Below are 26,477 nucleotides of genomic sequence, written 5' to 3'. Positions count from 1 at the left end.
TGCTGTATAGGAATTGACTATTTATGGATCTGTGCCCTCTGCCATTGTTCTAAGACTTTATACCTTACCTGAATACCCTGTTCACACTACTTACCTGTTTTTCCTGTGTTTTGTGAAATAAACTCCCGCATCTGGGTTCATCACAGCTCCGGAATTTGTGTGTTGTTACAGTTATGGCCTGTCGAAATCTGCAAAATGGCAGTTAATTTTTTAATTAATATCTATTACCCATGTTCTGATTCCTGTAAAACACGTGACTGAAAATAAAACTAAAGCAAATAGAAAACTTAAGTTGAAAGTAAAATTGTAAAGTCTCTTTAGAAATGCTGTTTATTATAATTTTACATAGAATATTTTTAAATGCCTACACTAATAATTTAAATGAAATAATACGGTTCTAGCTGTGGTTCTTTTTTTACTAATCTTCAATTTGTGTAATTAAGGTGACCACTTCCTCCCCTCTGTTGTTTTGGTAGAGTCCATTGAGATAAAAGAGAGAGAGGCTGGAGCTCTTACCATGTAGACATCGGAGAATCATTCCATGCACAGAGTAAGTATCAGTTATTTTATGATTGATACATTAGTGCATTTTTCGTGTACTTATAAATGCATTATAACATCTTTATCTAATGATAAGCCTTATGGCATAATAGTTAGTGTTAGTATTAGGCACATTTCTGTGCTGATCAAGTTCACACTAGATCAGGTGAAGTAATGAAGAGCTGAAAAGATATGGTACATAGATGGATCTGACATTAACTGCTTTTTTTATCCTGTTTTCTTTAGTTGGGTCTATTTTTGGTACTGTTTGTATTGCAGTATATCAACAGTATAACTTAGGTTATTTAACAGGATTTTTTATTTTAATGCTAACATACATATAAGTAGCCTAAATAAATATAAAGACTGTCTATACTGATCATTTTAATATTTCTAATATTTATTTTAAATAGGCCAACCCCAGCCTAATAATCCTTACACAATAGTGTCTGAATGTGACCGTGGTCTCTGGAGAAAGTAAAATCAACTGCAGCAAGGACAATCTTCCTGCATAGAAGAGTAAGTCAGTTAATTACATTATAATGTGTTAATGAATATGACATTATTATGTGATTATGCTATGCCATACTAGCTGTAAAAATTGTTAATGAGGAGTAGACTTCTATAACCCATATGTGATTGGGGTGTTACATGTGGCAATAAATGTTCTATTTGAGTTTGTCAAATTCTTGTTTGCTGATTGTTGTAACTGTTAAATGATGACAACTTTATCTTTGCTTACAGCTCTCTTGAATTCATAATTAGCATCCTTATACAGCAGTCTGTAATATATTGCATATATTATCACAAGATATTGCATTAAACTGTATCAACTTTTTTTAGTAATTATTACAGGTTTTGTACTCCTTTTTTTTTAACACATTTTTAAAAATATAAATTTGTATTGATAGGAGGATTCATTGAACTGAGCTCATATCGCACTCCCTGTGGGAAAAAATGCAAAAAATAAGATTGTAAAAAAAATTAATCGCTTGATCTGAACAAAATAGGTGTCATTTTAAATTTTAAAATCTGGACTTCACAATGCATATAGCTAATCCTACCAATTCTTAAATAATGCTTTTAATTTACTGACAAATAAGAACTGTTTCATTTGTTATATATTAGTTGAAAATGCCTCAATTAGTAGAATGCAATGGGCAAATTTGTTTCATTCATAGGCCAAACTGCAGGGAACTTTAGTGTATGAAATTCCCACAGACACACATAAATATAATAAACAGGAGTGTCTTTGTCACATTTTTGCCGACTATATATACATTATTCTTGGATAGTATGGATATTGGATTTTTTTTTTTTTTTTTTGTACAAAATATAAAGAAACTAAAGAAAATGGGGTTTCCGGGGATGCCATGCGAGAAGCAGACGTGTGAGACACGAGCTCTGCGAACTTTGCTAGTTTTTTAAATTTTCATGTTATAATCTGGTGAGATTCAATACACCCAGTTACATACTTGCTCTTTGAGATAAACATGGCAAAGAAGTAAAAATCCTCAGACTCTGGAGACGTTAAAAGACACTTACATGTTCAAGCTGAGGCCTCTTGCAGGACTACGAGACGGGGACTCGATTTGGACGGCACGTCGGTAGATGAAATTCAGCATCAACTGTTGACGAAGGTTGTTGCTGACTTGGAAGATCTCGCAGTAATACGTCGATCGATTACGCCGATGGAAACAAAATTCTCTGAGTTGTTTACAAGAGTGACATAGTTGAAAAACGAATCGATTATTTGAGTCATCGGAAAGGGAATTATCCGCTAATCCGCCTGCGTCCAAAACAGATTTGGAATTCATTTAGGAAAAACTGGAGTATTTTGAAAATATGAGCCGAAGGAATAACATACGAATTGTTGGAATTCCTGAGCATGAAGAGGGCAGAGATGTGGTGAAATTCCTGGACGAGCTCTTCCTGAGTCCGCTCGACATAACAGGCCACAAGCTGGAAATCAAGCGAGCTCACAGAGTCCCTGCTCACAGAACTGCTGAGGGAGACAGGCCCCGATCGATTTTGGCCAAATTTCTGAGATCATCCGATAAAGATCTCGTGTTGTGCCAGGCGAGGAGCAAAGGAAAGCTTTCTTGGAAGAACCATAATATTTTCTTGTTCCCGGACTTTGCAAATTCGACGAGAGAAATGCGATCGGTTCAAGGAATGTAAGAAACTCTTACACCTGCAGAAGATCACTTTTGCAATGATGTTCCCGGCCAAACTGAGAATAGAAACGAAGAATGGTCGCAAAGTATTTACATGTCCAAAACAGGCACTCTCCTTCATAAATACATTGGTGTGAGTAAGCCATTTGATGTTTCTTATATTAGTGGACTGACTCACGGTTTAGGGACTCTATTATCTGAGGAAGCTGGGTGCCATTTTTGTTTCTTTTTGCGCTGGCTCCGCCTAGTGGCTGGAGTTTGTTTTGTGGCATGACTCCAAGAAACTTTTGCATCTTTTTTACACTGAAGTTTCCAGCTAGATCGAGAATGGACACTATGGATGACCGCAAAATATCTGCATGCTCACATAAAGGACATCTTTTAAAGTTATGGTGTTTTTTTTTTTTTTTTTTTTTTTTTGCGGCCTCCGAGTTAGTTTGGCTCTTGATCATCCGAGGAACAGGGATGCCAGTTTTGTTTTTCGTGCTGGCTCTGCCTAGCGGCTGGAGCTTGTTCTGTTGAATATCACTCCTTTGGACCAGCTGTGGATAAACCTTTTTGTTCTTCATGCTTATTCCTCCTGCTGGCTGGAGTCTGTTTTGTTTAGTATTTTTACGGGACATTGGAATGATTATGTTATCCGCTGAACTCATAACAGCTGGCTCACTGAACAATTGCTTGTTTGTCCGAGGAAACTGAACGGCTTATATCAGCTGGAGTTTATTTTGTGGAGGAACACACCTTCGAGACGGTTATGTGAATGAGTCTACATGTTTTTTCTGTTATTCTGCCTGTTGGCTGGGGTCTGTTTTACAAAGTATTTTCTGTTATGTAATTTTGCCTTACAAAATTTGTATAGAAGCACCGGACTTGAGCAATCCGATGGCAAAGTTGTTGCGGGGGCTCTCGTAGGCGTACATGGGCTCTTTGAGTTTTAAGGGACTGACGGCGGTTGGCGCTGTCATGCACAGGGTTAATGCGCACGTTTTTCTTTTTTCTGTTTGTTTTGATCAGAAAAACAACAGAAACTTGCTGTTAGTCTTTCTATTAAACTAACCGGAGAAGTTCAGTCACACCCCGTTATTTCACATTTGCACATGATTTGGACAAGAGTGGCCAGAGTATTTAATTCGGACATTTATTTAAATGTTGCCTCAAGCATATGGCTGAACCCAGAATTATGTATCAATAAGTCCCCTTTCTACTGGTCAGAGTGGATTGTGAAAGGGGTTGTTACACTCGGCGACCTGTATGAGAGTGGAGTGTTGAGATCTTTTGAGAATCAGGGTCATCATTTTGGGATTCCCAGATCTCAGTTTTATAGGTATTTACAGCTGCGCCACATGCTCTGTACTATTTTTGGGAGTAGCACACACCCCCTAAAGCGGCAGATGCTTTGGGAGAGGTGATTACTGCTTTTGGAAAAGGTCATGAGGCATCAGTGTATTACTCCCTGCTGGTTCGGAGTCTGGGGGATGGAGCTTTAGCTTCTATCAGGAGATTATGGGGAAAAAGATTTGAATTTGGTATTGGAGGATGAAGTGTGGACTAGGATTCTAAAAAATGTCAAGTCTGCATCTAGAGATGCAAGGGTTCGCCTTATGCAATTTAAGATTCTACATAGATTTTACTGGACCCCCTCTAGATTATATAGGCTTGGTCTTAAAGACACACCCAACTGCTGGTGTTGTCAATCAGGAGTTGGAGACACAACTCATGCCTTTTGGGGGTGTGTTAAGATTCAAGATTTTTGGATGAAGGTGCAGAGCTATTTGTTTGACGTTTTGGGCACTCAAGTTTTGCTTTGCCCCAGACTTTGTATTTTGGCCGACGGAGCTGTCATAAATGTGGGGGACAAATTTATAAAAAATTAGGTTTCAACAAGTGTTTTGGTTGGCAGACAAGTCATTTTAAGGGGTTGGAAGTCTGATGGAGCACCATTATTTCTAGAGTGGTGTTGGGCCTCATGTATTCAGATAGAAGACAAAGGCAGGCCTAACACAGTTGTAAAACCTAACTCAGGCCCCCACTTAACAAGTCGTAAATCTTACTGATAAAAATTGTGCCAAAATCAAACAAAGAGAGTCCAAAACAGACTACAAATCCCATGAAGCCTTGCTCACTAAAGGATCGAACTCTCTACTCCTATTGGATGAGGCACACAACAGAACGCACCTCAACCATGACATCAACAGGAGTAGAAATACCTCTGAAATGCTTCCGGGATTTGCTTCCAGCAACTTTGCTCACCGTGTGTAGATGCAGCTCATCGCTGCTCTCAGGTGCAGCCTCGTGGCACAAGGAACTTGAAACTGTGGCCATACAATCTCCATCTCGCTGGATGAGTTGAGATTACTCTGTGTTCCACCGAACACTCTAACGGATCCGAAGGAGACCACCGAGCAATCCGCAACTTCATCCGTTTGACTGCAGAAGTGAAGAGAAAAGATTTCTCTTCCTTCAATCAAGTCAGCGTTGCTGATTTCTCCACCAGCCCGCCGAGAATCAGCAGCCATACCGACCGCTGACAGAGCGAGGAAACAGCCTCCAGTCATCACCCGAGCCTCGAGGAACCGAGTCTGAGTTAAAGGATGGATGAACACACATTCTGTCCTCATGCGATTCAAGTAAGAGGTTTACGTCTGGGCAGAGATAGAATATTATAGTGTGTTATTCTTGTGTACCAAGGTTATTGCTTGTACAGTTATGGACCGCCATGTCCGCTCATTATTAATACTCAGGGTATTAATTATCACGAATTTGATTTGCTGTATTGTGGTCCAACCACATCAGACTGTTGTGCATTTTCGCCATCGCGGGTTAGACCGGCAAACTGAGTTTATCCATTAAAGAATCAAAGAACACGGGACGGTTTACGAGCCGTCCACCGCGTCTCTGAGTGATAAACTAACAGCTGCTTCCTCTCCCACGATCGCGAAACCGGCTTTGGGGCCGTCACTTTATTCTCTCTCTCTCTCTCTCTCTCTCTCTCGTACTAACCACACACACACGCGTGCGATCCCTCACAAACATTCTCGGACACATTTTTGGCTAGTAGATAGCTTCGTGATAAAGCTCAGCTTTGTCCCTAAGCTATCGTACAAGCGGAAACATGCGGTAAATTTTAGACGCTATTGACTGGTTTCTCTCCACCCACATTCGCGGCCATATTCTCTGGCCAGAAGTCTCGCGTGACATACTCTCCACGAGAGTCACATCCGCCATTTTGTGCACGTCCCTCCTTACACACTTGCTCTCACTCACACACATCCTCATGTGTTATAGGATTATTTTGGTTACCATATCTACATATCACTGTTTAGTTTGTAGTTGTTTAGTTTATTGACTGCATTGTATTAATTATTAATTGATATTACTGCATAAATAAACTTTGTTATATTACAAAGAGAAGTGTTTTGGTTTGTTTTGCATACACCTGTGTCATGCTGACGGGATGTCAGTGCTCGGATTCAAGCCTTCATTCATTGTTTTTTTTTTTCCCGAAAATCGATATACTTCGGATGTCGATTTTTCTAAGAGAACAATCTAATATTGAGACTGTTATACTATCTGGTTATTAGTCCCTGATTCCAGGGTGGTGCCCCATCAAAATGAATCCTTATTAATATTCTATTGATTTTTGATCATTGATAATTATCTTTGATGACTGTTTAATTTGAATGCTCAATAAGCTAGTGTTAATTTTAATTAATGTTTCATCAGTGTTAACAATTAACGATTATCTTTGATAATTGTTGATTTAAAGGTTTAGAAAAAGCTAACATTGATTCTGTTCATCAATGTTCTGTTGATTTTAATAATTAATATTTATCTTTGATAATTATTAATTATTGCTGATAACCAAACCCGCTCCTAAACGAAGCACACTACATTTACTGGAGCCCCATATGAGGTTTTAATGAGTTAGATTCAATTAATTAATTTAAATATTAATTACTAAAATAATTACCAATTATTTCTGATAGTAACACTGATCTAAACAACCAGTAAAGCCCTACAGTGGTGTACAGAGATGGGGAGGGTGGCAGCATTTGAAGAAGGGGTTTCTAGAGGATTGGGTAATTTGGACTTGTTTATGGGAAAGTTGGGCAAATATTTGGCATTTTTGGAGGGCTCTCAGGGAGGGACAGTTGAGAGAGAGATGTTGAGGTTATGTGTGTGAATTATATTTTATTAATTATATTATTTTTTTAATATTTGTTTTTGTGTGTCTAGAATTATGTGGGACCACTGGGATGTTTTGGGTAGGGTTGGGGATTGGTGGTGGTGGGGGAGGGGTAGTAATAGAGGGGGTTAAGTATTGATTCTGTTTGTATATGTTCTTGCTTGTATGTGTTAACATAGGAATCAATAAAAAATGTTAATAGAAAAAAAATAAACCAAAAATTAACTGCCAAAAAAAAAAAAAAAAAAAGAAACGAAAATAAAATGTGTGTGTTTTCAGATACCATATATGAACAAAATCAAGGAATTTTATTCCAACTGGATTAGGGAAAAAAATAAGGAAAAAAAAAAAAGGTTGTCCAGGTCAAAATGACTGGAACACAACATAAGGGTTAATGTTATTGTGCTTGTTGTGAAAAACTGAAAGTAACTTATGGGAAATCTGAATGCATTCCTTTCAGATTTGCAGAATGGCAGTGTTTATTCTAACACTCTGAAATAGAAAAAGAAAGGAAAGGTAAATTGTAAACTCTCTCCTTTTGAAATGCTGTTTAATGCAACAAAAATTGTTGAAGACCATGAAACATGGATAAACTTTAGCAGGTTTCTTTATTGCAGATTATCAGAAACATTAGTTCACATGTCAGAATGTGCTGTTTGAAGCTGCAGTCATCAAATCTAACAAAGGGAGGCATACATTGTTTTTATAAGCATTTAGTAGAGCATCCTGAGAGGTGTTGGCCTTACGCCTGACTCACACATACTCCGTGAACGTTAGTGGAGCCTCAACAGGGCTTGAGTGGTAGCGTTGGGTTTTCACATTGGTCGCGTCTCTTCTTCGAGACAGAGTTGCGGCTGTGCGCAGAAAAAGGTTCCTACGCCAAATATTTTCTTCAATATGGCCATAAAGTATCATTTTTTGAGAGGGAGTAATTGATACCTCCACAATCAGTCAGGTATCCTCCATCGTTGTGGCCTTGCAAATCCGAAAGAGGTTAATTGTTGCCTCAAAGAAATCGGCGGGCAGTCACGTGCACTTGTTTATCAGTGTACTTGGTTGTGATTGGTTAATGTTGTAAATACATATACAGAGTATATGTGAATCTGCCCTTACAGAGGTGAGAAAATATAGAAGTCTATGTCTGACTGTGAGATCCAGCAGACCTAATCCAGACAAATGTTATTACTGAATGGCTTGAGCACAACCTGGTGACAAGACAGGTCAGCATTCACAGTCGCATAGTTTGATTCTTATCAAGAAGGTGTGTAGTTTGAGTTAGTGAAAAAAGAAAAACACATGAGCCATTACTCTCAAAATGACCTTTTTTAAATAAAAATTATTAACTGAATTTTAAAAACACTGGGCTCTACTTTCGTGAGTGTGCAAAGCATACCGGAGCGTAAATCCAAATCCTGACAAGAATCACATTTTCCATACGTATAAAGGAGGGTGTCACTGTCATAGAAATATGACATTCATCAAGGATGCAGTTAATGCACAAAAGAACGTCATTTTCAATTCTTCTAATTCATTGCATTCAGTCTACCACATTCATTTAGAATATTTAGCTTAAATCTGGTTAAAATTATAATTGTATATCTTTTGTTATTAATTTATTGATTCCATCCACAAAACAGAAACACAACATAAATTACGGAATCCGTTATATAAATTACACCCTCCAAAAAAAAAATACTTTTAAAAAAAACAAGAATGCACATACACAAACTAAAAATTAAAAATCCCTCTCCACTGCCCCTCCCCGAGAACCCTCCAAAAAAGCCAGATTTTCTGGGATTTGTTCCTATTAAACAAATCCCATTTTCCCAACCTTCTATAAATCGCCTCCTCAAATGCTGCCACCCCACCCATCTCCCCGCACCACTCCCGAAACGAGGGTGCCCAGCCGTCTTCCACCCCATAAGGATAATTAGCCTGGCAACCATAACTCCGGCCAGGACCCAACCTTTCAAGAGGCTATACCCAAAATTAATGACCCATCACCCAAAATGCAGAGTCTGGGGCAAAATAAAAATTGTGTGTCCAAAACGTCACACACAAATGTTGTATCTTAACACATCCCCAAAAAACATGGGTTGTGTCCCCGTCTTCTGATTGGCATCGCCAGCAGGTGGGTGTGTCTTTAATACCAAGTCTATACAATCTAGAGGGTGTCCAATATAATCTATGCAAAATCTTAAATTGCATCAGACGCACCTTTGAATCTCTAGATGCAGACTTGACCTTTTTTAGAATCCTAACCCACACTCCCTCCTCCAACACCACGTTTAAAAATCTCTCTCACATAATCTCTTGAGAGAAGTTGATGCTCCGTCCCCCAGACTCTGAATTAGCAGGGAGCAATATACTGATGCCTCATGACCTTTTCCAAAAGCAGTAATCACCACTTCTAGAGTATCTGCCCCTTTAGGTGGATGTATACTACTCCCAAAAATGGTACAGAGCAGGTGGCGCAGTTGTAAGTACTTAAAGAACTGCGATCTGGGAATCCTGAAATGTTGGACCAAATTTTCAAACAATCTCAACACTCCACTCTCATATAGGTCACCCAGTGTATTAACCTCCCTCACAGTCCACTCTGACCAGCAGAAAGGGGACTTATTAATACGTAATTTTGGGTTTAGCCATATACTCGAGGCAACATTTAAATAAATGTCTGAATTAAACACTCTGTACCGTACCGTGTGCAAATGCGAGATAACAGGGTGTTACTTAACTTATCCGGTTTAATAGAAAGGCTTTGCAATGGCAAAATAGGGGCAAGAACTTCTTGTTCAATACCAAACCAGGTAGGGGCTCTCTCAGGTGGAAGCGACCAATGAGCCAAATGTCTGAGAATGAATGCATAATAGTACAACAAAAAATCTTGAGTAGGCCTAGCCCACCTTTGTCAACCAGCCTATGTAACTTATTGAAATGTAATCTGGGATGCATACCATTCCAAATGAAGGACTTCGCTATGCTATCAAATTGCTTGAAATAAGAGAGGGGGACATCTACAGAGAGAGATTGTAGCAGGTAGTTGAATTTTAGAGTACAATTCATTTTAATAACATTAACCTTCACAATCATAGATAAATGTAATGAAGCCCACTCCCCCATCGCTCAAACCTTTTTATTAAGGGGTCAAAATTAACTAACTAAATCACACAAATTTGCTGGGAATAAAATGCCCAAATATTGAATGCCCTGTCCAGCACCTGGCTGAAAAGCCGTTACTGGGCAGTATGCTGTCAGAGCCAACGCTTCGGATTTAGACCAATTGACTCAGTAATCCTTTTCTAAGTTCTCAGGATACAAATTCTGTGGAGGCAAGGCATAGCTCTAGTGGGGTCGGAGACGAATAATAAAATATCATCTGCGTAAAGCAAAAGCTTATGTGCCATACCTCCCGCCATCACCCCTGGAAAATCATCTTCCCTTCTTATCACGGCCGCTAATGGTTCCAGGGCAAGAAGGAACAATAACGGGGAAAGAGGGCAACCCTGCTGGGTGCCCCTATCCAGAGTAAAATAATCTGAAATGAATCCATTTGTTTGTACCGCCACTACTGGGTGTTTATAAAGTAACTAAATCCATCCAATAAAAGTCTTCCCAAACTCATATATTTCCAACATCTTAAAGATAATCCCATTCTACCATATCAAATGCCTTTTCAGTGTCAAGTGAGATGGCAGTGACTGGAGACTGATCATTCGCCACTGACCACATTGTATTAATTATACGCCTGATGTTATCAGAAGAGCTGCGTCCCCGAATAAACCCCACCTGATCTATATGTATAAGAGATGTCATAACTTAATCGGTTAGCTAAAATTTTAACGTCTAGCTGGATCTGGGAAATTGGACTGGTAACTCTTACACTCACTTGGATCTTTGTCCTTTTTAAGAATCAGACGATCCGGGCTTGTGTCATGGTTGGCAGAAGCTTTCCATTTTTTTTAATGATTCCGTATAAACTTCTAACAAAATGGAGCCAGTTCTGTAGCAGAAGATCTAAACTCAGTGGCAAAGCCATCTGGCCCCAGAGCCTTACCTGTAGGCATGGCCTTAATAACCTCGTCAAGCTCCTCCAAGGTTATCTCACAATCAAGAGAATTTTTTTGCTCCGTCGTCAGTTTAGGGAGTTCTAATGGTTCCACAAAGATTCTAATATCTTCATCAGTAGACGAAGACGTGGAACTATAAAGATCGAGATAGAAATCTTTAAAAGAATTATTAATACCAATGGCTGAGGTAAATATTTCACCACCAGCAGAATTCAGTGAGGGAATGGGTAAAAAAAGACTCTCTTTGCTTTATATATCTAGCCTTTATATATCTAGTTTCCCTGCTTTGTCCCCCGTCTTGCCCTGAATAGCCAAAACTCCACCTTCCACAACAAAATAGTATTATATCTATATTTTAGTCCGGTCAATTCACTGAGGCCATCAGACGACATTCAGCGCTTCAGCTCTGCCTTGGCATTTTTAATATTCCATTCCAACTCCACGAGTTCTCGTGCTTTGGATTTTTTTGATGAATGAGGCATACTGTATGATCCGACCCCTAAGAACCGCCTTAAGTGCCTCCCAAGCCACACCCACAGAGGATACTGAGGACCAGTTGGTCTCCATATAAACATTGATTTAAGCCTTTAACATTTGTTGGAAATCAGGATTTTGCAAAAGGGATACATTAAAGTGCCAAGTATACAATTTCTTTTTCTCCCTATGTGGCAACACCTCTAAACTTACCAGGACGTGATCTGAGACTAAAATGTTTCCAATTGAGCAATCAACAACAGATGAAATGAGGGACTTGGATATCAAGAAAAAAAATCTATTCTAGAATAAATCTTATGGACTGATGAAAAAATGTATAGTGTCTCCCAGAAAGTCTCCAAATATCTGTAAGACCAAGATTTTTACACATCCTGTGAAGCATCAATGTTGCTCTAGGGGGCTTGACCATCAGCGTTAGGTGTGTAAATGTTAGCCAAAATCAACCTTTGCCCCTGAATTTCTGCTAAAACAATAATGACTCTTCCTAATTTATCTTTTGTCTGTTTGAGACATTTGAATTGTAGATGTTTACTTATCAATATAATGGCTCCCCTGCTCTTACTTGAGCCAGCACTAAAGAAAACATGTCCACCCCATATCTTACATTTTTCAGCTTCCTGCAGGGAAAAATGCATTTCTTGAAGAAACACTATATCAAATTTCTTATGTTTAAGAAAAGAAATCCTCCTTTTTATGGGGTGCCCCAACCTATTCTCATTCCACATGGAGAGAGATAATCCATTCATTAACATTTGACATTTTGACATACTAGAAAAAATAGATTGAGTCAAAAATAAGATTATAAAGACCACATTCCAACATTAGTGCAACAGTCAGCCCCCGAACCTCCCGCAGAACCAAACAAACAGAAAAAAGAAAAACGTGCGCATTAACCCCGCGCACGACAGCACCAACCGGAGTCCATCCCTCTAAACTCAAACAGTCTATGTACGCCTACAAGAGTCCCCGCGACAACTTTGCCATCGGATTGCTCAAGTCCGGTGCTTCTATACAAATTCTGCGAGACAAAATTACATAACAGAAAATAATCTATAAAATAAACTCCAGCCAATAGGCAGAATAAACCCAAAGAATGTGAAGATTCATTCACAAAACTATCTCGAAGGTGTGTTCCTCCACAAAACAAATTCCAGCCACTAGCGGAACCAGCACACACACACACACACACACACACACACACAAAATTCCATTCAGTTTCCTCGGACAGTCAAACGAATGTTCAGTGAGCTGGCTGTTCATGAGTGAAGCAGATGACCTAATCCTTTCAATGTCCTTAAAAAAATACTCCACAAAACAAACTCCAGCCAATAGGAGGCATAAACAAAAAGAACGAGCAGACTCCTCCACAACTGTCCCGAGGGAGTGTTACTCAAAAAAAAAAGCTCCAGGCAGAACCAGCAATAAAAGAAACAAAACAGGCACCCAGTTTCCTCGGACGGTCGAGTGCATGTTCAGCGAGACAAGCTACTTGGGGGCAACGTGAAAAACACACTATGTCTTCCTCAGTCCATCGATTTTATGAAAAACATCACTTGTTGTGGGCATGTAAATATTTTGCGGCCATCCTTCGTATCTATTCTCAATTTGGCCGGAAACATCAGTGCAAAAGCGATCCTCCGTCAATGCAAGAGTTTCTTGAAGGAGTGTTATTCCACAAACTCCAGCCGCTAGGCGGAACCAACACAAAAAGAAACAAAATGGCACCCAGCTTCCTCAGACAGTCAAGAGTATGTACAGTGAGACGAGCTCACTTGGGGGCCACATGAAAATCACCAAATGGCTTACTCACCCCATTGACTCTATGAAAGACAGTACTTGCTGTGGGCATGTAAATATTTTGCGGCCATCCTTAGTATCTATTCTCAATTTGGCCGGAAACATCAGTGCAAAAGCGATCTTCCGTTGATGTAAGAGTTTCTTGCATTCCTTGAATCGATCACATTTCTCTCTTGTTGAATTCGCAATGTCTGGGAACAAGAAAATGTTGTGATTCTTCCAAGAAAGCTTTCCTTTGCTCCTCGCCTCGTACAACACAAGATCTTTATCGGATTATCTCAGAAATTTGGCCAGAATTGATCAGGGCCTGTCTCCCTCGGCCGATCTCAAAGCCGGGACTCTGTGAGCTTGCTCGAAGTCAGCAACAATTTTCGTCAGCATCACAGACATGCTCACCAGTTGCCGCTGTATTTTTCCCGCCGCACCGTCCAAACAGAGTCCCTGATCTGCGGCCCTGTCAGAGGTATCAGCTTGAGCATGTAAGTGTCTTTTAATATCTCCAGAGCCTGAGGATTTTGAATTATTTGCCATGTTAACTTCAAAGGACAGATATGTAGCAGGGTGTATCAAATCTCACCGGTTTGACACAAAAATTATCAGTGCGCAGAGCTCGCCATTTACTCGTCCGCTCCTCGCATGGAGTCAAGACCTCTCTCTAAAATTATTTATCTGTAAAAATGTGTCAACAGATCCAAATCTTAGAGTATTGTTTATGGTACGGAATGCGCAAATAAACAGAGGTTGCATTGCAAATAAACATTATCCGACACTGACAAACATATCCGCGTTTTGACGATGAACTACAGTGAGTTGACCTATAGATTTCTTCTCCGCAGATCCATCAGGTATTTTCATGGTTTTAAAAGGGATATATAGAATTTTAAGCAAACCGGATGTGTATTTTTCAGTTTTTGAAGCCATTAACTCAGCAGGTTTCCTGACGGTCAAGTAATTTTTATTTGTATAGCGCTTTTCACAACAGACATCGTTTCAAAGCAGCTTTACAGGAAATTATGCTATAACTGAAAAAAAGTTGTAACGTCTTAGTCATCATTGTGCAGTATGATAAAAAGATGTTTGCTGATTGTGTCTAAATAAGTATGTAATATTTGTATTTAGACCCCCAGTGAGCAAGCCAATTGCGACTTTGGCAAGGAACAAAAAAAAAAAAAAAAAAAACCCCCATAAGATGTTGATTAATGGAGGAAAAACAAATCCTTGGGAGAAACAAGGCTCAATTTGGGGGGCCTGTACCATTCTGACTAAACAGCATGAATATAATGATAATATTAGTTTGTGTAGTACAAGTCATGGTTTAAATTAGTAAACTAAGTTAACGTTAGAGGCCAATGTTTAAAAGATTTTGTATGAACTGTAAAATTAATGAGAGTCTTTGAAGTCCATCCTGTATTAACTGTGGAAGTGCACGTAGATGCATTGTGCTTTGTTTTTAGGCTGATGAATGCGTTTGTTGGCAATCAGTTTATTGTCTGTGCATTCCATTGTAAGAGAGTGTAGTCCATACTTTGACCAAGACAATGCAAGTAACAGTCAGTGAGGAGCATAACAGTCTGACTATAAGCTTGTGGCAGTTAATTTCGGTTAAGTCCATCCTGAGTTCAGGCAGTGGCACGAAGTATTCCATGTCTTGAAGTTGGCATCAGATCATCCTCTGTGAAGTCCATCATAGTAGACTGAAATGATATCTGGCTGTCACAGGTTGCAGTTACTTGTCATCTCTCAGTGACATGTAGCAGTGGTAGTCAGACATCAGGCAGGGCTGAAACTGGATCTGGCAGGCTCTGGTAAAATCGGGATTTATATTCTGAGGTTGAGACAGGGAAACAAATAGAGTAATATTACCATAGATGCCATTGACTTTAAAGCAGAGTTATAGAATATAAGAATTGTTTCCGGGGATTAATGACCTCCTGCTGAGAGACGCTAATGCATGCTTTGTCTCCCTCAGCCTGGCCGGTGATTATGTTAATGAAGGTCACACCTGAAAACCACTGGGAAAAATCGGCTTGTGTGGCTACGGCTTTAAGAGCGAATCACAAGCTGGGTTTCCATCCAACAATTTTGATGCGCATTTTGAAATTGCACATAAGAAATCCTGAATGGGAACGCTTTATGTGAATACATTTTCGCCAATTCGCTTAAAATTTCATGCGCTAGCAGGAGGTGGATTTTAATAGGATATTATTATGACACTGACCTTTTAAAAAGTGATTGCCTGAATCGTGTGGGTGTTTTTATTATTGTAAACTTAATTAGTGATGCAGTTACCTCTACCATGAACCGAAACAACCCAATTACACTGGAGATAAAGGTTTTGACAACTCTGCACTACCTGGCCACAGACAAAATGCAACTGAGTAACGCGGATGAATTGGGAGTTTTTCAATCATTCGTCAGCAGAATCATCCATCAAACTATAAATGCACTCTTATGCACATCATCTGTAAATACATACAGTATGTTTTCTAGTGGATTCACGCATGTTGCAGAGAAATAAGGCTGCATTCATGGTCATCGCTGGGCTACCCGTTATAGTTGATGCAGTAGATGGAATGCACACTTGTATCATTGTATCAACACAGGATGAAGAATTGTTTGTCAACCGAAAAACACTTTCAAACATGATTCTCGCAATCTAATGAAGTGGTATTTGACTTTTCTTTTTAGATTTGTGTATAAATACAAAAACTTTATTTTTAAACATTTCCATTAGAATAATGTATATAAAATATAATATTGTAACAATTCACAAGATGGGCAAGGAGGAATCTGGGTCGGGCTTAAACACGTTGACATTTATTTTACAACAACCTCTTAACATCTGGTCTCTTTGTTCATGAGCTTGAAAACGACATACCCAAAGTAAAACTCTTACAGTTCTTGAACCCTTTGGTCTACAAAAGAAAGTAGACCCTTAGACATTTGATATTCAAGAATAAAAATTTATCATAGTAGTATAAAAAATTAGCGAAGCCGGGGAGGATAGCGCCTCTCGGCTTGAGGCAGAGGCTAAATGCCTTGGGTGAACGGCAAAGCAAAAGCAGTGGAAAAATGCGTAGGTCAATGCATTGGGAGCACGTGTGCTCCAGGGTCTAACTCACGGTGAGCTAAGCCGGGAAGGATGGCTCATCTTGGATTGAATGACATGTCCATGCCCCCTGGATGTGCAGTTGAACGGGGTTTGATGAAAAAATACAGTAGTGAGCATGTGTTCTCCAAACCCTCAGTGATGGTGACTGAAGCCGAAGAGGGTGGATCAGATCGCGGGTCCAAAAGCTGAGTTCTTTGTCAACAGTACGGCAGTTACACGCTATAACTGCACACCGTGCGTTAAAGTACAAACACAGTCCACGGTTTTTCTCTCCGAACCTTCGCAAATCGGCATCAGGGACATATACAACCCTCATATCGTTGTTTTCATCTTTTCATTAGCTACACGACCCATCAGTCAAATGATCTAGCTTTTCATTGGCCGGCTTTATCCAGAGACGAACGTGGGTGACAAACCTTTACATCACTCGTGTTGACTGCCCTGTTTGTCTATTTTGAATGACTGCCCAACCACAGCTGCACAGAAAATTTTGATCTGTGCAAAAATGTGTTCGTTAGACCCTCCCAAATATCATGTTTGGGTGTTTTGCTACTGAAACACTACACAGAGTGCAAGATTTTGCAGAGACATGAATAATAACCTGTTGAATATGTAAAACCTGAACAAAGACAGATTGATAAATATTTCTTCATATTTGTAAATTTGTGGACTAAAATCACTAATGGATTTTATTTATGGACTCTTGCAATTAAAAGCATACCGAAGTTTGGAGGATTGTGCTCATCAGTGTTTGGCTGGAAGACAATAAAGTTCAGAACTTCCAGTTTCATTTTCATTTTCCGTGTTTTGATTTTCACTCCTGACATGTTTAATAAAATCTTATTGTTGGAACTTTGCAAATCAAATTTTAGACCCAGATCTTTCAAATGATATATTGGATGTCAATATTAGTTTACAATTTCAGTTTAAACATGCATTAAACAAATGTAAATAAATACGCAAGACCGGTGTGGCACACATGTGGAACTCATTCACCACTTATCTTCCTGGCCTCGATCTGCACAGACACCACTCGGCCCTGCCTCTAATCTAATCTAATATAAAATAATAGCTGTTATTTATCGCTGTCTGTTTAAAGAATTTGCTCACAAATAGCGGTTCCCTGTCTGTCACTTTGGGCGATTTAAGAAAGCATGCTCCTAGAACAACATAATTTGAAGCGCACTGCCTTTAGGGAACCGAAAATATAATGAGCCAAGATATCCTAGCTGTCTTTAAAATACATTCCCTCCCTATGATGTCATGGGAAAATCTTCCAAAAGCAGCACACCACTAATATTTCCTTTTCACAGTTTATATTTTAATTTCTTTTTAATTAGTTATGTTAATAACATATATCGTCTCAATAACAATTGCTTTATTTAAATGCTTAACTCCATACTTTTTTATTCTAAATGTTTTGTATTTAATGAAAAGCTGAATTTAGAATCAGACTGTTCACACAATTCACACAAACCAGTAAAAGAGTGCTTATGCAGTCAAGATAGAGCTGATTGCGGATGGTGCTCACATTGTTATGCCAAGTTTATTTTTCATAAATGGAGTGACTATTTGCACCCAGGTATAAATAGCACCTGCCACAAAACGCAGCTATTAGCACCCCAATAGTCTATTGGAAACAGAGAAATTTATGAGAAACTGTGTAAGTTCCACTGCAGTGTGGTTTATAAAGGCAGTGCAACAGTGCCTTTTCGACCCAGTTTCAATTACCTGTTTGTAACCTGGGGCGTCGGACCAGGGGTGATGGTGGACCTAAGTAACGGGCGCTTGCTGGAGGGAGGCCCAATTAAAGGCTATATTGATATTCCATGATATTATCATGAACCCCATTAAAAGTAGTACAAACATGCTATTGGTTGGACTAAAACTTTGCAAGAATTTATTTTTCTACCTGTAAAAGCAGGGAGTTTCCCCAATCTGCCGTCTCCTACCGTGTTTGCGATTCCCTTCCCCACCCTCACCGAAAGTGAAGAGGTTTGGTCCTCAAGTTCAGCCAGCTCTGAGTGCACGCTGCAAACTGAGTACACGCAGGGCCGCATTAACGCCCGTGTATAGTTCATTTTTCTGTGTTCCGGATTGTGCCCGGCCGATGGCATTGACTTTGAGTAAACTCTTCTGACCGTGTGCGAATATGAACGCGTTCGACGCATGCCCACTACAGCTGATTTGTGGTACTCTTTTAGTACAGACAATGGCTGGCGCATGAGCTGACGATGGGGGTGGGGAGGAGCCAAGTCGCAGCATCCACAATGTTGTTCTCCTCCGTCAACGTTTATGGGATCACGCGCATGTAAACCCATGCAGAGGGAGACAAATGTAAACTCGGAGATGGTGTGCAGCGATAGTCGTCCGTGTAGCTCATGGTCACAGAGTAACAACAAAGCTAGCTAGGTTTGGGTACAATATTGCTAGTAACACAGCTAGTTATAATCATCAATTAAACAAAATGATGACAGAAAGCCATCATAAATCACTATTTCTTGAGATAAGGGACAAAACAGGTTTTAAATCTTAGTTTTTCTTTTTTAATTCTAAATTAATTTGAAATTGATATTTGTAGAACCATGTGAGGGAACAGGTTTTTACAAAAACACTTTTCTGAAAATGGACATTTATTAACTTCGTAACTTACATCTTTCTGTAATTAGTGTCAAATCCGACTGTCACATTAAAAAGCATGCTATTTTAATCTGATCCATCCAACAAGAGTATAAAGTCTTTAATTATCTAATAATAGAGTTCAGTAAAGATAAAATACATTCATACATATATGCAAAATACGATAGGGTTATCGCAACTGGCTCACCTTCACAGGTACTTGCCCCTGCGCCATCTGTGAGCCCGTGGCATCGCTCTCTCCTTTTCCTCCCTCAAGGCACCTTCCTCCAAACTGGAGCACCCCATGCTGTACATGTATAAATACAGAGTTGACAAAATTGAAAATTTTTCCATCTTAACCATGTGTTGTTCTCTGGAGCTGTTAAAGCTGCCTCTATAACCTAACCTAAATGCCAAAATTTGTCCCATAATTCTCACAGAAATTACCATAATGAGAATGATGGAGTTGATATGTTGAAGCTGTGACTGCAGAGACTTAAACATTGTTTGTTGAAAATATGAAAAAATATCAAACTTACCAGACCACGTGTCCTACTGTTGCATCCACCATGAACAGGAAGTGGGAAAGGGGTCCTCAGACTGAGTTGATGCAAAGTGAGGACACAACATTCATAGGCAGCTTTTTATGGAAAATATAATTTTAAAGTTTACTTCATGTATTGTTTGATATCTTACAGATTCCTGCCTTTCATTTGATATTTATATTTATGAATTTTTTGCCTTTTTGAACATTTTGTTTGGCAGTTTAACATTGTGACCTCTTGCTGAGGACAGGTTCATTATAAGGCCTGAAACATTCTCTACACAAGCATTTCGGTGCAAATGCTTTTAGCTACATAAGCTCGATTTCATGCGTCATTTATAATTTTGTTTGCCTTGGTGATCAGCTGTAGTGTAATTTACTTTATCATTAATAGTGGAGCTTACATTTCTTGAAACAAAATTAAATACACAAATTTATAAAATAAACACAACAAATAAAAAATTATCAGCCCCACTGTACTACACTAGTTAGAGCATTAAAGTATAGAAAGTATATTGACAGTATATTGATACAGATGTATATGGATATTGATAGTACTTTGGTGTATATGAAATTTGCATAAAAAACATTTGGGGTAATGAGATTACTCCTTTTAAATGGATGTGTACATCGTTACTGGATTTATTGACTTTGATTGGACAGAACATGATTAAAGCAACTTGAAATTGTAAATAATTAAGTATTTGAGATTCATTGCTTGCTCTCATAATTTTGTAAATCATAATTTTTGTGCTGGTCTAAGCTGGTCTTCATTTGCAATAGGGGGCAAATGTAACTCATTTTGTTTTAATTTACAGGAAGAATAATGAAGAAACTCCTGGAAGACTTGGGTTTAGCAAAGTACTATGATGAGAAGCTCACCCTCCACACAGTCCTGCAGATTAGCAAGGATAGTATCACAGATGTGCCTGTCCAGTCTCTTTCAAATCTGCCACTGCTGTTCTTGAAGAGACTGATGATGCTTAAAAGGACAGCAAGGAGTGTGAAGTGTTCCTCATCAGGTGGGGCAGAAGATTCGGACTGGGAGGATGATCAGGAGAGTGATGACGCAAACGATCCTCAGTCAGTAAACCCTTTAGACATTCTGACCGCTGTGTTCCTTTGTTCTGACAGTTTTCTACAGCAGGAAATGATATCGAAAATGTCCATGTGTCAGTTTGCTGTGCCTCTGCTGCTTCCAAACAGTGATAAAAACCAGATCACGCTTATGCTTTGGGCAATGAGAGATATTGTGAAAAAATACAGACCACACACCTTACAAGATCCTAGTGGATTTGTGCAAGAAAGAATTGTTCTGTCAGAACTTCCTTTAGTGTCTTTTGTAAGACTTGGTAGGTGCAACATTTCAAAATCAGAAATTCTGAATAAGTTGCTCAGCAACCAGCAACAGTACACTGAAACCTTTGTACACTACAACATGGACTGTGGTAACATCCCCAAGAAAATATCAGATGGCTTGGTTGACATCAGCTGGTATCTTCCTTGTGGGAACAAGAACATAGATGTCTTTCCTGAGCCTGTCGCTATTGCAAACTTGAGAGGTGACATCCAAAACTTTCAAACACAGTTCTCTTTCCTTTGCGAGACTTCCACTGCAATGTTTGTGTTCTTTGAAGACAAACTTTTAGGTACGGAGTACATTTCTATCCCTAGCCTGAAATCTACACTTCAGGTATTTTATGTTAGCCACTCCAACAGTGAGAGTGTAAAAGCAACAGTCAAAAGGCTCAACCTAAAGAAAAGCAGTTTCATCTTTAAAGCCAAGCAGAATGATGCAGACTTTGTTAAAAAAATTCAGACCAAGCTGCAAGACACAATTGACAATGGCAATCACAAAATGTCAATTGTTAAGTTAGCAGAGGTTGCACGAGACTTGGGGATCTCGGTTGATGAGGACGCTGAGGAATGTAAGAGTGCCAAAGCAAGGGCAGATGAAATCACATTAGAAATAAAGGACATAGTGGAGTTCAAGAAGAAAGAGCTGCCCTTGCAAGGGGAGATCTTGATGAAATTGGCCAAGTTAGAGAAGGAGCAGTGCAGATTGAAGAAAGCAGGGGATCAGAGTATTGAGAACTACAAAAGTGACCTGCAGATGCAGATGAAGAAACTCAGAGAAGAACAATATGCAATAGATATGTCTACTAGTATGAGCTGCTTTATCAGTGCAATATCTACACCAGAAAGGGCTTTCTTCTTAAAATGGTTGAGAATCAATTTGGAGAATCTCACCCAGAAAGTACTCCCTGGCCTCAGAGAGATGTACAAAGAGAAATGTCAAGATGTTGGTGGCAACAAGGAGGAAATTGCTGAGCTTGACAAGAAGATTGCAAACAGTTCTTTAGGAGTCGAACACTTCATTCGTGAGATGGGCCAGCTTTATGAGGCTGGAGTCTCAATGTCAGAAGATGCACTTTCCCGAAAACAACTGGAACACTTACCTAGACTTTGTGCTCAACTACTGTTGGATGGATTTCCACTTGAACTTGTTGATGGAGATGCTTCAAATATACCTGTAAAATGGATTACCAGTGTGTTTTCTGAACTAAATACATTAGTAAAACCCAACAATAAGATCATGGTTCTCACTGTGTTGGGTGTGCAGAGTTCAGGAAAGTCGACCCTGCTGAACACCATGTTTGGGGTTCAGTTTGCTGTAAGTAGTGGTAGATGTACCAGGGGAGCCTTTATGATGCTTATTAGAGTAACAGATGATTACAAAGCTCAGCTCAACAATTATGATTATATACTGATAATTGACACTGAGGGACTGAAATCTCCTGAGCTAGCACAACTAGATAACAGCTATGAGCATGACAATGAGTTGGCAACACTTGTCATTGGACTGAGTGATGTAACAATCATCAACATCGCCATGGAGAACTCCACAGAGATGAAAGACATTTTACAAATCGTTGTTCATGCCTTTCTCAGGATAAAGGAAGTAGGTAAAAAACACATGTGCTTGTTTGTACATCAGAATGTTGCTGATGTCTCAGCCCATGATTCAAACATGAGAGACCGTAAATTTTTGTTGGACCAACTGGATGAAATGACACAAGCTGCAGCCAAAATGGAGAACAAATTGGAATTCAAGAAATTTACAGATGTGATGCAGTATGACACAGATACTGGTGACCACTATATTCCTGGATTGTGGCATGGAAACCCCCCAATGGCACCAGTGAGTATCGGCTATAGTGAGTCTGTGTATACTCTCAAAAAACATATTATGAAAATCTTTAGATCTTTCAAGTCCATCAACATCTGTGAATTTCTGGAATGGACCAAAGACTTGTGGAATGCTGTGAAATTTGAGCAATTCATCTTTAGCTTCAGAAATACCCTTGTGGCTGATGCGTACATGAAACTGTGCACAGAGTACAACAAATGGGATTGGTCACTGAGAAAACAAATGCACACATGGACATTAGAAGCTGAAACAAAAATCCTAAACCATGGAAAATTTGAGATTTCTGAGAAGTGCACCACTGAAGATGTCCACTGTTCTTTGCAAAAAGATGCAGAAGTTAAGCTTTCAAAAGAAGAAAAGGAAATTATAGGCAAGATCAAATTGTACTATGAAAAAGGAGAGGGTCATGTTGAACTTGTGGAAAGTTTTCGACAAGACTTTGTAAACTGTGCCAAGTTCTTGAGGACTGAGCTTTCAAATTCTATCAAAAGTAAACTGGATGTGGCTCTTTCACATCGAAATGGAATGATCAAGGTGGAAGGGATCAAAGCAACATACATGGATACAATGGAAAAGAGAGTGCTAGATTTGCTGAAAGATTGCCGGAAGAAAAAGTCAGACATGTCTACGCTGGATAAAGCATTCGAAAAGATGTGGCAGGAGACTGTCCAGACATTGGCATGTACAGAGCTCCCTCAACAAGATATCAAAATAAGAGTTTTCCATCAACTGAGAAAAAATCTTGGACCTAGAGGAAGTTCTGTGGCTCAAAGTTTAGACAAAGTGAAGGATTTAAGTACATGTGGATGTGAAACATTTGTTGTCTCCAAAGGCAATTTTATATCAAAGTATTTTCATACTAATTGGATCAGGAGGGCTCAACAGATGTCAGAGAGCCTTATTAGAAAATGTCAGAAATTTGTACAAGAAAAGAGGGAAAGTAGGGATGATTATGACGACACATACATCAGGGAAATTCTTCAAATGATTGATGAAACACTTAAGGCTCATGAAGATCTGGGGCGAGAAGAAGATTTTGAAGTGTCCCTTAAGCTCCACATATGCGGCTTTGCAAGCAGACAATTTCAAGAGATTCACAATCAGTTCATCCAGGACAATGACCCGCTCAGAGTCTTGGAGAAGTTAAAACAAAAGTACCGTTCTGGTTTCATTGACCTTTTTCATGAACGAGACCAATGTCAGAAGAAGGCAGATGAATTTACGAATGACTGCCTGAAACCTACAGTGGAAAAATATGTTTCTGAGGTCTTGGGCACTCAAATGGCAGACGAGATGTTGCGTGGTGAAAATGCATCCACTTTTGGAACACGGACATCATTCCAGAGATCAGTCTTGAAAAATCTTCTTGATGAATTTAAATTTGAAAAATATTTGCATTTTATTGAGTCTTATGAAGGATTTGTTACGGACTTAATCTTGGACAAAATCACAATACACTTTTCAGCAGAGAACCGAATGTTCAAACTAGAGGAAAGTCTTATCGATTTGGTTACCAGTGAAATAATCCAGGCCATCAAAGCCACAGAGCAAGACCCAGAGAAAAACAACATCAAGGAATTCATCCAAAGCATTTGCATGAAACTTAAACACAGGCTTGTTTTTCCCAAGGATGCAGTCGATACAGTCAGTGCACTGAGCACTGTGAACCAGATCAAATTTGCTGAATGTCTTAAGTGCTCTGTGAAGGACATGGGCAAGTTTCTAAAGGCAAGTTTCCAGGCAAAAGAATTTCAAAGAAAACTAGAGCACTTGCATACCAAACCACAAGATGTGTTGTTCAAACGAGTGCATGGCTGTGGGAATCAGTGCCCATTCTGTAAAGCCCCATGTGAGGCAGGAGGGGAGGCCCACAAAAAACACCTTGTCTCCATCCACAGACCAGAGGGGCTTGGCTGCTACAGATTTGAATATTCTGAAAAATTAGTGACCGACATTTGCTCATCATTGGTGCATAGTGACTCACGCTTTAAGTGCAATGACACCAAGGATAAGTGGCATCCATATAAGAAATACAGTGACATCTATCCCAAATGGCAAATCGATCCAGATTCAAGCGTAGAAGCCGCAGCCTACTGGAAATATGTGATGACACATTTTAATGAGAAGTTTGCTATGGAGTACAATGCAAAGCCTGCAGATATACCCTCATCGTGGAAGAACATCACAAAGGCTCAGGCAGAGGAAAGCCTAAAGTAAATTTATAGTAACTAGTGCATCTCTGCTCTGTTTAAATTAGTCTGGTGCATGAATACTGGTACCAGCCACCTTAATATCTTGGTATCCTTAAATAAGCATCAAATTTGATAGAAGAACAATACCCGGCGTGGTTCAAGAGTTGTTCATTGCATATCCTAATTAATGTATGAAATGGAGAACAGTGAAATGCCATTACATTGAGAGAAGGGGTTAAAAAAGCTTTCACATTTGGATTTGAATGATTACTTAACTTGATGTAGACATGCTATATCACATGCACTGTCATTTGTCAAGAAGAAGAGATAGAGAAATGGATTATTATGTACTATAATTGAGTATCAGGAAGTATACTGTGTATGAAAAATATATTCCAATATTCAAATGATGTATTCTAAGAGGCACATTATCTCTAAATATATACTAAACATTGTACTCTGCACTGTATGTCTACAGTGTACATATAGTTGACAATTTTATTTGGTTGACATTCCTTAGAATCTTGAATCATAAATGAGAAATTTTTTCTTGTAACACTTTGGTCAATGTTTGTTTAACTGATGAAAGCGTTATGGTTTTGTTTAAAATGATGGTGATCTAAATTCTTGATTTTTACTTAGTACAATTATTTGTTGTATGTTTTCCTGAACTATTTTTGCATTTTGAACCTATGTTTAGACATCATGCCTCTACCACATCATGTGCAAATATCACGTCATGTAAATCATGTTGCTTGAATAAACTGATTGTTATGTACAAACATTATGTGGTCATCTAAAATATTTTCCAACGTTACAGCCAGACATAAACAGACATAAAAAAAACTAATTCAGCTTCACATTAACTCATTATTAAATAATGGAAGTCTTTGTCTAACAACTTATAATATAAAGTAGAATTGAATTGAATAAAACAAATGGCAGGCACTTTTGTTGAAAGTGACTTACAAATGAGGTACAGTTCAAACACAAGAAATTATTGTTTCCTAGTTTCAACAACAGTGATCAGATAGTAATAACTTACAGGGAACTGCAGAACATAAGTAAATAAATAAAACGCACATATTGCAATTTCAGTTCCAAACAGTAGTAAAAACCAAACTGGCTCTCTTGAATGTGGTACGGTAGCCTACTTCATATTAATCAACATTTTACAAAGAAGCAAAATAAGTTCTGCGCAATTTTACATTAAGAAAGAAGGTTAACAGTTAAATCTTAAATTGATTAAACATGATAAATAGATGTACACCTAACACTGAAATTTAACACACATATAAAGTTTTAATTGCTGAATTTTTTGCAGAAATATGTGAAAAGGATTTTTTTAAATTTTTGTTTTTATTTGTTTTATTAGAAAAACAATGAAGTGCTGACATACAAGCACTATAATTAACTTTATACAAAATAAACAACAACAACAAAAAGTTTGGACGTTGCCTCTTGAATATATGATAACCAATAAACCATGACAATGTACATGTACTTCCTTTTTGTAACGTGATGACATGGCATT

General features: G+C 38.8%; 1 protein-coding gene across 1 annotated transcript; it reads left to right on the top strand.

The window, feature by feature from the left end:
• Positions 1 to 444: 444 nt before the first annotated feature.
• Positions 445 to 25,720, top strand: LOC127433047 (up-regulator of cell proliferation-like). Its single transcript, XM_051684665.1, has 3 exons — positions 445 to 550; positions 954 to 1,059; positions 20,359 to 25,720. The coding sequence occupies exon 3, from the start codon at positions 20,367 to 20,369 to the stop codon at positions 24,966 to 24,968; it is 4,602 nt and encodes a 1,533-aa protein (XP_051540625.1). The 5' UTR covers positions 445 to 550; positions 954 to 1,059; positions 20,359 to 20,366; the 3' UTR covers positions 24,969 to 25,720.
• The last annotated feature ends 757 nt before the right edge of the window (positions 25,721 to 26,477 follow it).

This window comes from Myxocyprinus asiaticus, chromosome 42 (genome assembly GCF_019703515.2).
Source record: "Myxocyprinus asiaticus isolate MX2 ecotype Aquarium Trade chromosome 42, UBuf_Myxa_2, whole genome shotgun sequence".
Classification (NCBI taxonomy): domain Eukaryota; kingdom Metazoa; phylum Chordata; class Actinopteri; order Cypriniformes; family Catostomidae; genus Myxocyprinus; species Myxocyprinus asiaticus.
This window is presented reverse-complemented; position numbering and strand designations above follow the sequence as displayed.

What these genes read in the sequence shown, in the direction of transcription:
- LOC127433047 (XM_051684665.1), top strand. Translation starts at nt 20,367, where the DNA reads ATGAAGAAACTCCTGGAAGACTTGGGTTTAGCAAAGTACTATGATGAG.